We start from the raw sequence: 13330 nt of genomic DNA on the forward strand, positions 1-13330 counted from the left end.
GTTTTATTACTTCATTTAACTTGCAGTAAAGACTCTTCATTCTCTTAACCTTTTTTACCTAAAAACTCACCAAATATGAATGCAGCAAAATATCATTTCCTGCATACTTTTGAACACAGAATGAATTTCAGGGGTACATGGATCAAAATCATAGATCCATGGCTAAACTTGAGGAGAGAATTTACTTGTGTAGGTTGTAGGAAGCTTTCTCTGACCAGGCTACTGACAGGGAGTGAATTTCTATCAAAGCATGTCAGACTTTTCCATATAGTATGAAAGAGGCATGAGGAGAATAGTAATAGGAAAAGAGGAAGGGCTGCCCCACACTTGCAACTTTGGGCTTATCTTGCTTTCTTAGAAATAAGTCTCTCATCTGCTTAGTTTCCATATCAACTCCAGTAAATGCTTGCCATTGACATGGTCTTTGCTAACATGAGTGAAACCTGGAATTAAAAGTGAAGGTCACCTAGCCCTGACATGCTTCAACACTGTACAGGAGGATCATCCCTGATGCACAGAAATGGAGGGCATACAAAAAGGTAGTGTGCACCACAAGGTCAAACGAAAATTATAAAATTTACAGTGTAAACATAACAGCTACCAAGCAAAGGAAAATAGACATTTCTACTTTTTACTAATAGCCCTTCAGATACTAAAAATATCACAAAGTTCTTTATAATTAATACATGTTTTTCATCTTTCACTGAAAGAGAATCTCAATTTGCAAAGACAAGAGCTTGCTTGTGAACTGCAACACTTTTAGGATTGTTTGGCTATTTTGCCCATGTGTTTGTATGTAAGGTTCTGAACTCTGCCTTCCAGGTGCCTCAAACTTTTCTCTGACTTCTGCTATATGTGCCAAGCTGGACCTCCCTCCTATCGATCATATTTCTACCACCCAGCTCTGAGCTTCCTTTTGGCAAGATCATCAAATTATTGTTGGGCAAACTACCTTCTTAACCTCCTACTCCTATCTCTCACCTCCTGCCTCCTCCAAAATTACCAATAATAACTAGTATTTGAGAGGAGGAAATAATTCTTTTAAGATCAAGCATAGCCATACTAGTCAATACTAACAAAAATTAATAAACAAGGTAATGATTATTCATTTTTATAAAACTATATCCAAAGAAAATTTTATGATTTTGTTTTAAAATGTAATATCTGTGTTTTCTTGTATTTTTCTTTATTTTGTTACGTATGTCTCAATTACATTGTACTCTGGTTTGGGCCTCACTCAAGAGGGTTGTGGGACACATGCTGCCTGGTGGCAGCCAGTCTAACACTTTAGGTGTAGTGGAGAGAAGCCCTTTGTTCAAATCCCAGCTCTGTCACTAATTAGCTATGATAATGGCAAGTTACTTCATCTCCCATGCCCTATTTCCTCTTGTGTAGAATGAGAGGTTTGGATTAAAAGATCTCTATTTGTCTCTTCAACTCTAAAATTCTACAATACTCTAAGAAACTACAGGTCACAGTGGTGGACCTTCTATTGAGCACGTCTTTCCCCATCAATGTGAGAATCTCTAAAATGCTGATTTAGCAAAGTTATAATCCTCATTCAATGCTTTTTAAGTTTCAGACTCCTAGCAATTAAACTTAATTAAGGCCTTATCATGGATATTTTGAAAAGTGAAGTAACATCTCTCCTCCACCCCCATATGTGACTTAATGAAGAGGCTCATTGATTTATGGAATAGTTTTATTTAAGTTTTGAATTTCACCAAATTTGACAGTATACAAAATTAAATGTAAGGTATTTTATAAAAAAAGTTAACATAAATGCTTTCTTGTAAGGAGATGCATCTGTTATAGTAAATAACATTAAAATACATATTATTCAGGAAGCAAGTCATCTCCTAATTCTTCATCAGCAAAGTCATCCTCATCAATCCTTTTTTTGGCTGCAGTTTTTGGTCTTTCTGTTTGTGGGCCCAGTGGATCCACATATGAGGCGTCTACGGTTCAAAACAGATGTTTCACTGACTATGTTATTATGAATAAAATTACATTTATTTAACTATTTCACAAGGATTATATTGAAATGAACAAACACAAACTAATTCTTGTTATCAACAAAATTATGAAACTCATAGTGAACAGAAACAGGACACCAAATTTTCTCAATTTTTTTCTCGTAAGTGTCCATCCATAAAAAAAATTCTTCACATTGCCACATTTAAAACAAATGCCAAGTCCCCAAGGTGTTCTTCATTAGCCCTTGTCCACTAACAGAAGCAATGGCACTCACCTATTTCTTTGTTACTGCTACTTTCATACGGTTCATTTGTCCCAGGTAACGATCGTAATTTGGCACTCAGACGCTCACCTTTGCTGCTGGAACTAGAGTTCTGGCCACTATCTGAAAATAGGGGAATAGAAATTCACCTGTTTCATAAACCAAGAAATCATAGAACTGTACCACACATCTTAAACTGTACCGGGTTTGCCATGAAATAGTCTTTTCTCACTATGAAGTCAATTTCTGATGGCTACAAATTCTCTTTGGGGAGCTCTGACAAACTGAAAATGTGACAATATGGGTCTTAAATATACTCTTTCAAATCTGGGTAAAGGCAGTTTCAAATTTCAATTTAAAGAGATCTGCTTCTGAAAAGTCCCAGCTCACATCCTCATGCTGACAGAGCTTCTAGATTCTAGTCTTGTCTCTTGCTAATTGTGTGTGACTGGAGGTAAAGGGTTTCAACTCTCTGTACTTCGGTCTCCTCAGCTATAAAAGGAGGGGATTGACAAGGCAGGACTAAATGACCTCAGAGGACCTGCTGAGGATGAACAGAACAGACAGGATTTCTAATAGTATTAAAGCGATACCACCAACCTTATTGAAGGATACCCCTATTAATGAGAACAAACTCCTTTCTCTAGCAGAGAAAGGCTTCATGGTTCTGAAGATGCCAGCGTGGGCAACTCACTTCACTTTGGCAGTCTGCTATTTCCTTATCTATCAAACGATGAGACCAGAATAAGTGATCTCCGTGATCCCTTCTGGCTTGAGTAATAATCTCTAAACCTAGTTCTTATTCTGACAATTGTAACTAACAATTACAATTCCAAAGACTTCTGAGAGTGACATTCTGTTTTCTTTCTATTATAAAAGCTTTACTCTAACTGAGAATGAGTAACCCATTCAGGGCCCTTTTGTTTCTGAGTTTATTCTGTGTTTCTCTGTATTCATTGCATCAGTAGAACTGAATTGGTACAAAAGCAATAACCACAAAATCACGTCTTCCATCTCCCTTTCCCTACCCTTATCCCAATTCCACTCCAGGTACTCCTTTAGCTTCAGATTTTAGACAGGCAGTAATAAAAACCAACCCAAGCCTTTTTTTTTTTTAAGGCAATTGGGGTTAAGTGACTTGCCCAGGGTCACACAGCTAGTAAGTGCCAAGTGTTTGGTCTGAGGCCGGATTTGAACTCAGGTCCTCCTGACTTCAGGGCCAGTGCTGTATCCACTGCACCATCTAGCTGCCCCCCACGCCTTTTTTTAAAAGCTACTTTGAAGTCTGAGAAATACAAAATGGAGAAGCATGAGCAGCATTGCTAGTAGCCTTAATTTCATACCAACTTAGTCTTTATCCTAATATTTAATGCCATCTGCCTTTAAACATGGGGGGAAGGAGCCCACTGAGGTAAGGTGTGAAAATAGGCTGTTCCCTGCATTCTTGCTACAATTTCAACTCAAGAGTTGTGCCTTGCATCTCTAAAATAGCAACCTTTCTTCAAAGTACTAGTTATCTGAATGCAAAATGGAAGTTCAGATCATCTACCTAACTTTCCACATAGACTAATGCAAAAATAAAAGTTCCTTATGGGCAGGGACTATTTTCATTTTTGTCTTTTTATCTCCCATGCCTAGCAAAGTGTCTGGCACATAGAAAAGGACTAATAAATGATTAATGAATTCAGTTGAAATCGACATAGTTTAGAAATCTTTTTCAAAGGATCTGAATTATGCATGAATATTTTGGATGCATCCCCACTCCCCCAAACTTTCAATCTATTACAAACTCTTATTTCTAGGTTTGGATAAAGTGATATATACTTTTTTTTTTTAAAGCAAGAAACCCTTCCTTCAGGAAAGCAAGCCATCTAAGGGAAGTTAAAAAAAAAAAAAGGAAGCTATTTTTGGCTTAGCTTCATTTTATATTTGAATAATAAAGCAGATTGTTAAATTCATGTACACATAATGCAAATGATGAGTGTTTCCTAGAGTGAGGTTGAACTGATAAGTTATAAAAATTCCCATTCAACCTTCTAGGTTACAGTCGTAGCTTTGCCATTAGGGGTTCGGTTTTGGGCAAGTCATATAACCCTGTCTGAGCCTCAGTTTCCTTTTGTGTAAAATAAGGCGCTTGGAGTAGGTGAACCCATAGGTCCCTTCAGTTCTACTTGAAGTAAAATTCTACTGTTTTATCTGCCTGCATATCTAAATTTCAAAATATTAAAAATTAAATTTGCAGAATATTTTGACTTGAGAATACATAGGTTCTGTCATCAGAGTTTTGAAGATAACTATATCTGAATAGCTGACCTTCCAATAATAGTTTAAAAAATAACCTAGCATTTAAATCTTTTAGCAGGGAAATCTCTCTGGTAAGGGCATTAGAGGCATAAATTTAGCTGGAGAAAGCTAGCTGCTGAGTTAGCAAGAACCCTGAACAGGAAGGGGTCATAGAGACCTAGGTTCAGGTCCCAGGTTTTGTCACTTGCTCATCTTATTCATGATTTTTGGTGAGTTACTCCTCCTTTCTTGTTTCTTTGTCTGCAAAATGGGGACAACAATATCTACCTTGCCTTCCTCATGGGAACATTTTGGAGAGCCAATGAAATGAGGTCATGTGAAAATACTCTGAAAACTGTAAAACTCAATATCAATGGAAGGAATTATTGTTTGCATAGACATTTCTGCTTTTATAGGCGGCTGTGAACGTTCTATTCAAAGCCCTGGTTAGTGTGTGGGGCCCCATGGAATGTAGCTGTCCTGACAACTACGCAACACTCAGATAAAGTAAAATTCCAATCTTACTGTTAGCAGCATTTTGGACGTGGCTGATGTTTTTCTGCTAACGAAGCCTTGAACTGATTTTTTGTTTTATTACTGAGACTGAAATCCTGTCAGCTGGGATAAAGTCTAACTCAACTTCTGCTTAGAAGGGAGGCTGCACCTTGCCTTGACTGATGTTATAAAAACATCAACTCATGGTAGGCAGGAAAAACAACACACACCTGTTTGAGACATGCTAGTATGCCACATTTTTTAAACTATAAGAAGTCTTTTTGTAGGTTAGGTGACTTTCATAACACAGGCTCTATTCAGGACACAAATGAATTAAAACTAAGAAACTGGCTACATAAACTTTCACCATATGCTCTCTTCAAATAAAAAGTGAATTTGGTTTACAAGGGAAGAGAGATCTTAGCCAGAATAGTAAGGGAAAATCATCAAAAGCAATAGACAACTAAATGCAGAATACAACAAAAAGAACTGAATGGCCCATGTCATATATTTGCTAATCTTCTGTTAACGGGTTAAATTACTATAGAAGACATTTCTTATCAAGAATGTATTCAGTATATTAATTTTTTATGACATTAAATGCATGGCCTTTCACTAAAGCCTTATTCTGATACCCTCATCCTGGCAGAGAGGTTACTCTGGGTTCTTAAAAGCTATGAAAGAGGCAGCTAGGATAGAGCACTGGCCCTGAAGTCAGGAGGACCTGAGTTCAAATCCAGCCTCAGACCAAACACTTGCCACTTATTAGCTGTGTGACCCTGGGCAAGTCACTTAGCCCCAATTGCCTTAAAAAAAAAAATAAAAAGCTATGATAGCAGAGCACAAACTCTGGTAGGTCCTAGAAACATGGGCTTGACAATAGACTATGCACTTCTCTCTTACTAGGCCCAACATAGCTAAGTCCACATGGAAGCTCACTACCAAATGGTGAATTTTCATCATGTGATGAATATTTTTGGTCACTGAAATTGATGAAGACATCTAATGAGATGACAAAGAAATTTAAATGGCATAAGGGTAAGAAATGCTTATACTAATGAACTCTCTATGAGTTCTTGGGAAAAATTCAAGTAAATATTTAATGATACCATGACCTGATGAAATGAAGTAAAATATTCAACAACTTATCTTATTCTTAGCACTGATAGTAATTATTTAATCCAATCTGAGAAGCATTTAATTAAAGTATTGTGGGAGAAATAAAGATGAATAAGATACAAGTCCCAACCTTAAGGAACTAACAAACTAATGGGGGAGATAAGAATTGCACAACCAACTTTAATATAAATTGGATTAGGGTAAGGAGAAGTTCAAGGAGAGGTTCAAAAAGGAGTCAACCAATGAGGCTAGGAGAACGTAGAAAGGTTCATGGAATAAGTGACAACCTGAGCTAGGCCCTAAAGGATTTCAATAGGTGGTGATGAGGATGGGGGTGGGAAAGGGGAAATGAATTCCAGTCACGGGGAATGAAGTTGGGGAAAGATCAAGATTAATTATTGTTAGATTTATAGTGGATGGGGAGGTCATGTTACAGAGCTTATAGTATACCATCCTTTCTGGGTGAAGTGATCAGCACTAGGAAAATTCTCCCAAGAGAGTGTTTGAGAAGGTAAGGAAACATGTTGGTGGCCTATTTGAAGAATGGGATTTGATAGAGGGTCCTACTATAAGCTCTTTTTCAAGAAGAATTTATCAGGGGATAACTGATAAGCATTTCAAATAAGGGAAGGGAAAGGATGAAATGTTCATGTATTTTGAGAGACCAAGCCTTTCAGTCAGATGGTCCAGTTTGAAAGGTACTTGACCATTTTAGGACTATTTTAGCAACAGCACACTGATTCCATTTTTTCATGAATATCTTTTTGTGGTTGGGAAGAAACTATTTACTTGACTTCCTCTATGTCTTAGGAATCAGATGCTGCCAGGTCATAAGGCCTAGATAAAGAATGTAGTTCTCAACTTAGGTACAGGACTGTAGTAGGGTGGTGGAAGATGTACTTAATACAAGGCTTGTTAAGGTGAAACATGTTCAAGGTGATATTTTCCAAAGGAGCATCTCTAAGTAATGCAAAATGGCTTTTAGTTGCTCTGAAAGGATAGAGAACTTTCTCTATTCACCATTTCAGGTACCACTTCTGACGGGCTGAATAATGTTGGAGGAAATAAGGAAACCAAGTTAACCAGGTCCACTACAAATTTGTTCTATTTGACCTCAATCTGGCTTTCATTAGTGCTTGAAAATACTTTTACTTATATCTTATTGACTTTATATCTTATTCCAAACTGTAGTTGTTCCCAATGTCTCTCCTTAATCCCCCAGCTACATTCCCTGCCCCTCTCCATCAGTGGATGACTTCACCTAATACTTTCCTAAGGTCAAAATCATCACATAAGAGTTCCAGATCACTCTTGTCTGTTTTCCTTCCTTCTGGTCTTAGATGATGAAGTGGCTTGCCTTCTTGCCAAGGATAATCATTCAATCTGTGTACAGCCTTGATGTTTTTATCCCCTTCTCCCTCCTTTGTGGCCTTGATCTATCAATTATGCTTTCTCTTTCAAGCATCTCCAACCTCTCTCGGCAGGTCCCTTCTTTTCGGTCAACAGCACCCCCGTTTCCACTGTTTTACTAGCAAGTTAAGTAGATCAGGAGAATGCTATCTATACTGCTATTCTTGTGGAAAAGATGGAAAACTGTGGGCTAGGTGATAGCAGAGTTGGGAGGATTCAAAATTGAATGGTCAGACTTGCAAAGCAGTTATTACTGGTCAGATAGCACCTTGCAAGGAAATCTATAGTGGCATGCTTCAGGGACTTGTGCCTGGCCCTGGGCTATTTAATATTTTTTATCAGCGACTTGGACAAAAACATGGATAGGTTATCCACCTTGCAGACAGCTGAGAGGGAGAACAGGCATACTGGATGACAGAATTAGTATCCAAAAAGACTAGAACACTGGGACAAATCTAAGAAGATGAAATTCAATAAGGGTAAATGTAGAGTCTTACACTTATGCTTGAAAAATCAACATCACAAGCATAGGATGGGGGAGCTATAGGTAGACACCAGGATGATGCAGAGCTGTGATATTATGCATAAAAGGATCAGCTGAAGAAATTAGGATGTTTCCCCTGAAGGAGAGGAGACTTGGGGTGTGGGTGAGGCTACCCATGACTACTACTTTCAGGCATTTGAAGAGCGAGTCACCTTGTTGTGTTTTGCCCCAAAGGCCAGAATTAGGAACAATGGGTAGAAGTTGCCAAGTGGTAAAGTTAGGCTTGATTTAAAAAAACTTCTTAACAATTAGAATCATCCAACAAGTGGAATCAGCTGTCTTGGAGCGAGAGGTTCCCCTTCACTGAAGGTCTTGAAGAGAAAACTGGATGATCACTTATAGGCTGCCGTACAGATTACAGACCAGAGGAACTTTATACTTAGCTGTCACCTGAAATGGCTGGCGTCTGAAGCCCCTTTGATTCCGACACTCTGAAGTTGTCCATTTCCTAAAACATAAAGCAAAACCTCCAAACTTTTTTTTAATCCCTGCTACCCTTCAAGCTATCTTCTTTCCCTCCTCCTAAACTTCTAAAAAGAGCAGTCCATACTCATTTCCTTCACTTCCTCATCCACCACTCTATCCTTTAGTCTCTTGTCACCCTTATAAAACTGCTCTTTCTCTCTCTCTCAAAGGTCTCTAATGACCTCTTTATTGATGAATCCACTTCTTTGGTCCTCATTCTCCTTAACTTCTATTTGCAGAGTCTAATACTGGTGATAATCTCTTATACTTGCTTCCTTGACAACAGACTTATCATAGTTCTACTTTTCTAAAAGGTTCTTTTGTGTATCTCCTTTGCTGACTCAACCTCCTCCCATACCCTAAATATCCCCATGGCTGTCTTTGCCTTCTCCCCAAAATTGTCTCTTTCTCTGGGTCCATGGCTTCAATTAGCACCACTACAAAGACGATTCCCAAATTTGCATTTTTCCAGGTCTGATCTCTCCCCAGAATTTTAGTTCCATATTTATAAGTGTCTGTCAAATAGCTATCACCACTCAGATGCCCTATAGGGATCTTATATTTGGTATGTCAAAAACTAAACATTATCTTCCCCTAAAACCCGTCCCTTCCCTAACTTTCAGCTTGTTGCTGGTACTACTATCCTCTGAACCACCTTGACTTTAAGCCTTGGAGCTATGACTCACCCTTTCCCCCAAATTTAATCACTTGCCAGGTTCAGTTGACTTACTTCCATAATGTCTCTTGTATTAATTTCCTCCTTTTTAAACCCAATGCAACCACTCTATTTCTGGCTCTTATTACCTTTCAATACAGACTACTGTAAAGTCTCTTACTTGGCCCCTGTGTTTCTAGTCTCTTGCCTTCCTGATTGATTCTCCAAAGTGAAGCCTAGGTAATCTAGGTCATCTACCATTCACATCACAGAATTCCTCCATTCAAAAACCTTTGGTGGCTCCCCACAGCCAACCAACCAAAGATTAACTCCCTTGTTCTGGAAACCAAGGCCTTCAATGCTCTAGATCCAATTTACTTTTCGAGTATTACCTCATGTGGTATTCTAGCCCAGTTGGGTAAGTACTAGCACCTGTTTTTGTCCTTTCCATTGTTCTCCTAATGACAGTAAAGGCACTGGGGTAGGAGAGCAGATTCCATAACTAAAGTGGATTCCCTTCTCCCCATCTCTCATAATTGAAATCCCTCTTTTCCCTCAAGGTCCAGCTTGGGTTCCACCTCTTCTATGAAAAGGAGGGGTAAGGGATTTCTCCTTTCTAGAATTTCTCATCATTTTGGGTCCTCTCCTTTGTATTTAATACCTGAATTCAACTGAGCAATATTTGGTGAAGGTGCATTAAAGCTGAACATAAACAAGCAGCATCCTACTGAAACTTGTAACATTGACCTAGACTTGCTAGTTACCTGAGACAAGGCCTAACTTTGGGGGAAAGGCTTCCATTAAGTCTGAGTCAAGGTGGAAAACAGCAGTTGAAGCCCCATGAAATGAGAAGGCTGGAGGTTGATAAGGGCAAAGGCTCTTCCTTTAATCTGTTTTGTCTACATAAAGTAAAATGTGAAGAAATGCCTATTAGTAGAACTAACCTTTGATGCTATCCAACACATAGAGGTGTGGTATAATGGAAAGAAGATGGCTGAAATCGGCCTCATAAGATTTGACACTGAATCAGGCTTTCATATTCTGTGCGATCATGGACAAATGCCTTCCCCTCTCTGAGTCTCAAGTGTCCTTACAAAATGAGGGATTGGACTGCATGATCTCCAGGGTTCCTTCCAGTTCTAATTGCTACTTTGTTATTTGTTGGCAGGGATAGACCAAAGAAAAGAGGGCACTGGTTTGGCCCTATCCTACCAGATGCTTCCCCAATGGCACAGCTGTCTGAGTTTGGGATGGGTAGGAGATATGAAAGTCTACGTTTTTCAGATCTACAACACAAAACCAATTCCCCCACCTAAAAGTCATCTTGCCTAATCATATGCTATGGTCCCTATTTTGGGGGGGGGTAGGGGGAGAGAAGTGGGATAGGAAAAGTTAATTGACAGGGTCAGAAGGACCAAAAAAGAGATTAGAGGGGGGATGAGGGAGAGCTAGAGCAAATCCTGCTCTATCAGCAGGGGAAGAGGAGGCTGGTGTCCTACAAACCTGAGGGAAAGGCTAATGATAGCTACCAATGTGCAGGTGACCTTTCTCTGGGTCTTTTTACATTACATGGGTACCAATGGAGCACTCAAGTTGTTTATCTACTTTCCCTCACTCTTGCTAGATCATAAATGCACGTTTTAGTCCATCTACATTTCCTCAGTTATATTCCTGATGCCACTTTTTTTAAGAATAGGTCATCACTGGAAATATGCTGCAGCCTACTTGTAGCCAAAAGCCATCTCTATATTGCCTTTTGGGTCACCATCTTTACCCCTCACTTACTTTGTTACCTTGAAGATTGTGGTGTTCCAAGATTATTGACCATTACAGCATCCCTGGGAGAACAATTATAAGTTATAGACTAGACAATGAATTTTAAAAATTAATTTAATTTTTCTTACATTGTTTCACCAGCTCCTTTTGAGTATTCATGAATCACATTGAGGGGCTCTGTGATGTGGCACTTGATGTAGTAAGCACAATAGCATTTGCAAACAGAAGCATCTAGAGCACTTTTCCATCTATAAGGAATATGTCTCTTTCCCATTTGGACCTTGAACAAGAATCCTCCATTAAAGGGATGAATGACACTGGTGAGCACAACTGCCTCATTTGAGGTTAATAATCAGGGGATCACTGGATGAGTTCTATTGCCGTTTTATTATTCTTCTCTTCTTAATCTTTACTCTGTCTTTGTTTAGTGGATCTTTTTCCATTGCCAACAAACCTGACCAGATCTCTCCCATATTAAAACTCATATTTTCATTTCATCTTCATCTGACCAAGCCATGCCCTCAAGATGTCATCCTATATCTCTCCTCTTCATCACATTCAAACTTCTAGAAAAAAGCCACAGATACCACCTGCCTCTACCTGCTTACTTCCCATATGCTTCTCAACCACTTGTAATTTAGTTTATGAATTCACTATTCAACTGAAAGTTTTCCAAGGTTACCAATGATCTCAATTGCCAATGACCTTTTCTCAGTACTCATCTTTCTTGATCACACTCTGCTGCTTTTGGCACTGTTGACAACCCCTTTTCTTCCTGGATACTTGCTGTTCCTAGAGTTTTTGTGACACTACTGTTTTCTGGTCCTCTTCTTATTTGTGTAACCCAATATCCTTTGGTAGATAATCATCCATGTCTCATCTCCTAGTACACCCTAAGGCTCTCTCTGTCTTGGTTTTTTTTCTAATTAGGTCAGAGGTTCTCAACCTAGGAATCTCCAAGGGGTCTATGGATATATTTCAGGGGGTTGGTAAATCTGGATGAGAAAATATATATATGTATATCTATATATACATATATAATATACTTTTATTTTTCATTAATCTTTGGTTTTCTTTATAATTCTCTATCTTTTATTTTATTGTGTTTAAAGACATTCTGAGAAAGGGTGAAGCCAGAGGTTTCATGAAGCTGCCAGAGGTGTTCACCGCACAAAAAATGTTAAGAATCTTTGCTTTAGGTGATCTCATCAGCTCCCATGGGTTCAATGACCACCTTTATGAAGAAAGCTCACAAATCTACATATTTATTGCTCTTTTTTCTCCTTAATTCTCTGGTCCCATATCACCACCTGCCAGCCAGACATCTCTATCCTGATGTCCCACAGGGATTTCAAACTTAAAATGTATAAAACAACTCATTATCTTTCTCTCTAAAACTATCATTCCTTCTAACTTACCTATATCTTTTGAGGGTACTACCATTCTTGTAGTAACCAAGGCTTGCACCCCTGAAATCATCATTAATTCTTCCCTCTCAATCACAACTCTCCCCCCCACCCCCCCACCCCCCATCTAATCAACTACTAAGTCTTGCTAATTCTACCTCCAGGTCTCTTTCATTCCATTTCTACACTCACCTTGCCACAATTCATAGATCAGGCCCTCATTTCTTCTCACCTAGGCTACAGCGATAACCAAATCGCTCTTCTTACTTCTATTCTCTTTCCTCTCCAATCCATCAAACACAGCTGCCAAAGTTACATTTCTAAAGCACAAGCCTGATGATGTCATTGCCCTGTTCGAAAGCTCCAGTGGTTTTTGCCTGCAGGACAAAGTACAAACTCCTGTATTTAGCATTTAAAGCCTTTTACAACCTTGTTCCACCCTCTATTTCCAGACTTATTTTACATTACTCACCATCATGTACTTTATATTCCAGCCTCTTTGTCACTCCCTAGGCCTGGAATGCTCTCCCTCTTCATTTCCACCTCTTGGAATCCCCAGATCTCTTCACCTACCTGAAGCCTTTCTTGGACCCTTTCTCCCCCAAGTTGTTAGACTTCTCCTTCCACTGAAATTACTTTGCATTATTTTGTTCATACTTATCTGTGTATATGCTTTATCCCTCAGTAGAATGTAAGCTCCCCCCCTCAAGGTGGGGACTGTTTTGGGTTTGTCCTCATAGTCCAAGCACCTTGATGCTTTCCACATAGTAGGTGCTTAATAAATGCTCAATTGAATTGAATTTTATCAAAGAATCTTGCATGATCCTCACATATAAAAGAATTCCTTTTTGCAAGAGAATTTTTTCCTCTACCAAAATATCATTTTGGGGAGGTGGCAGGGAGGGAAATGAAGGGAGATTTTCAACTAACAATAACTA

The 13330-nt window shown here is 38.9% G+C and overlaps 1 protein-coding gene across 3 annotated transcripts in view; it reads right to left on the reverse strand.

Moving 5' to 3' along the window:
- Window positions 1-1688: 1688 nt before the first annotated feature.
- IFT88 (intraflagellar transport 88) overlaps window positions 1689-13330 on the reverse strand; it is a 110964-nt gene continuing 99322 nt past the window's right edge. For all 3 annotated transcript variants that reach the window (XM_027835279.1, XM_027835278.1, XM_027835277.1), the window contains 2 exons: window positions 2252-2362; window positions 1689-1958 (listed from right to left, as the gene is read on the reverse strand). In XM_027835279.1, coding sequence (XP_027691080.1) covers window positions 1837-1958; window positions 2252-2362 — 233 coding nt within the window. In that variant the 3' untranslated portion in view covers window positions 1689-1836. The remainder of the gene's footprint in view (window positions 1959-2251; window positions 2363-13330) is intronic.

The sequence above is a fragment of the Vombatus ursinus genome, unplaced genomic scaffold (genome assembly GCF_900497805.2).
Source record: "Vombatus ursinus unplaced genomic scaffold, bare-nosed wombat genome assembly UNPS02014813.1, whole genome shotgun sequence".
NCBI classification, from domain to species: Eukaryota; Metazoa; Chordata; class Mammalia; order Diprotodontia; family Vombatidae; genus Vombatus; species Vombatus ursinus.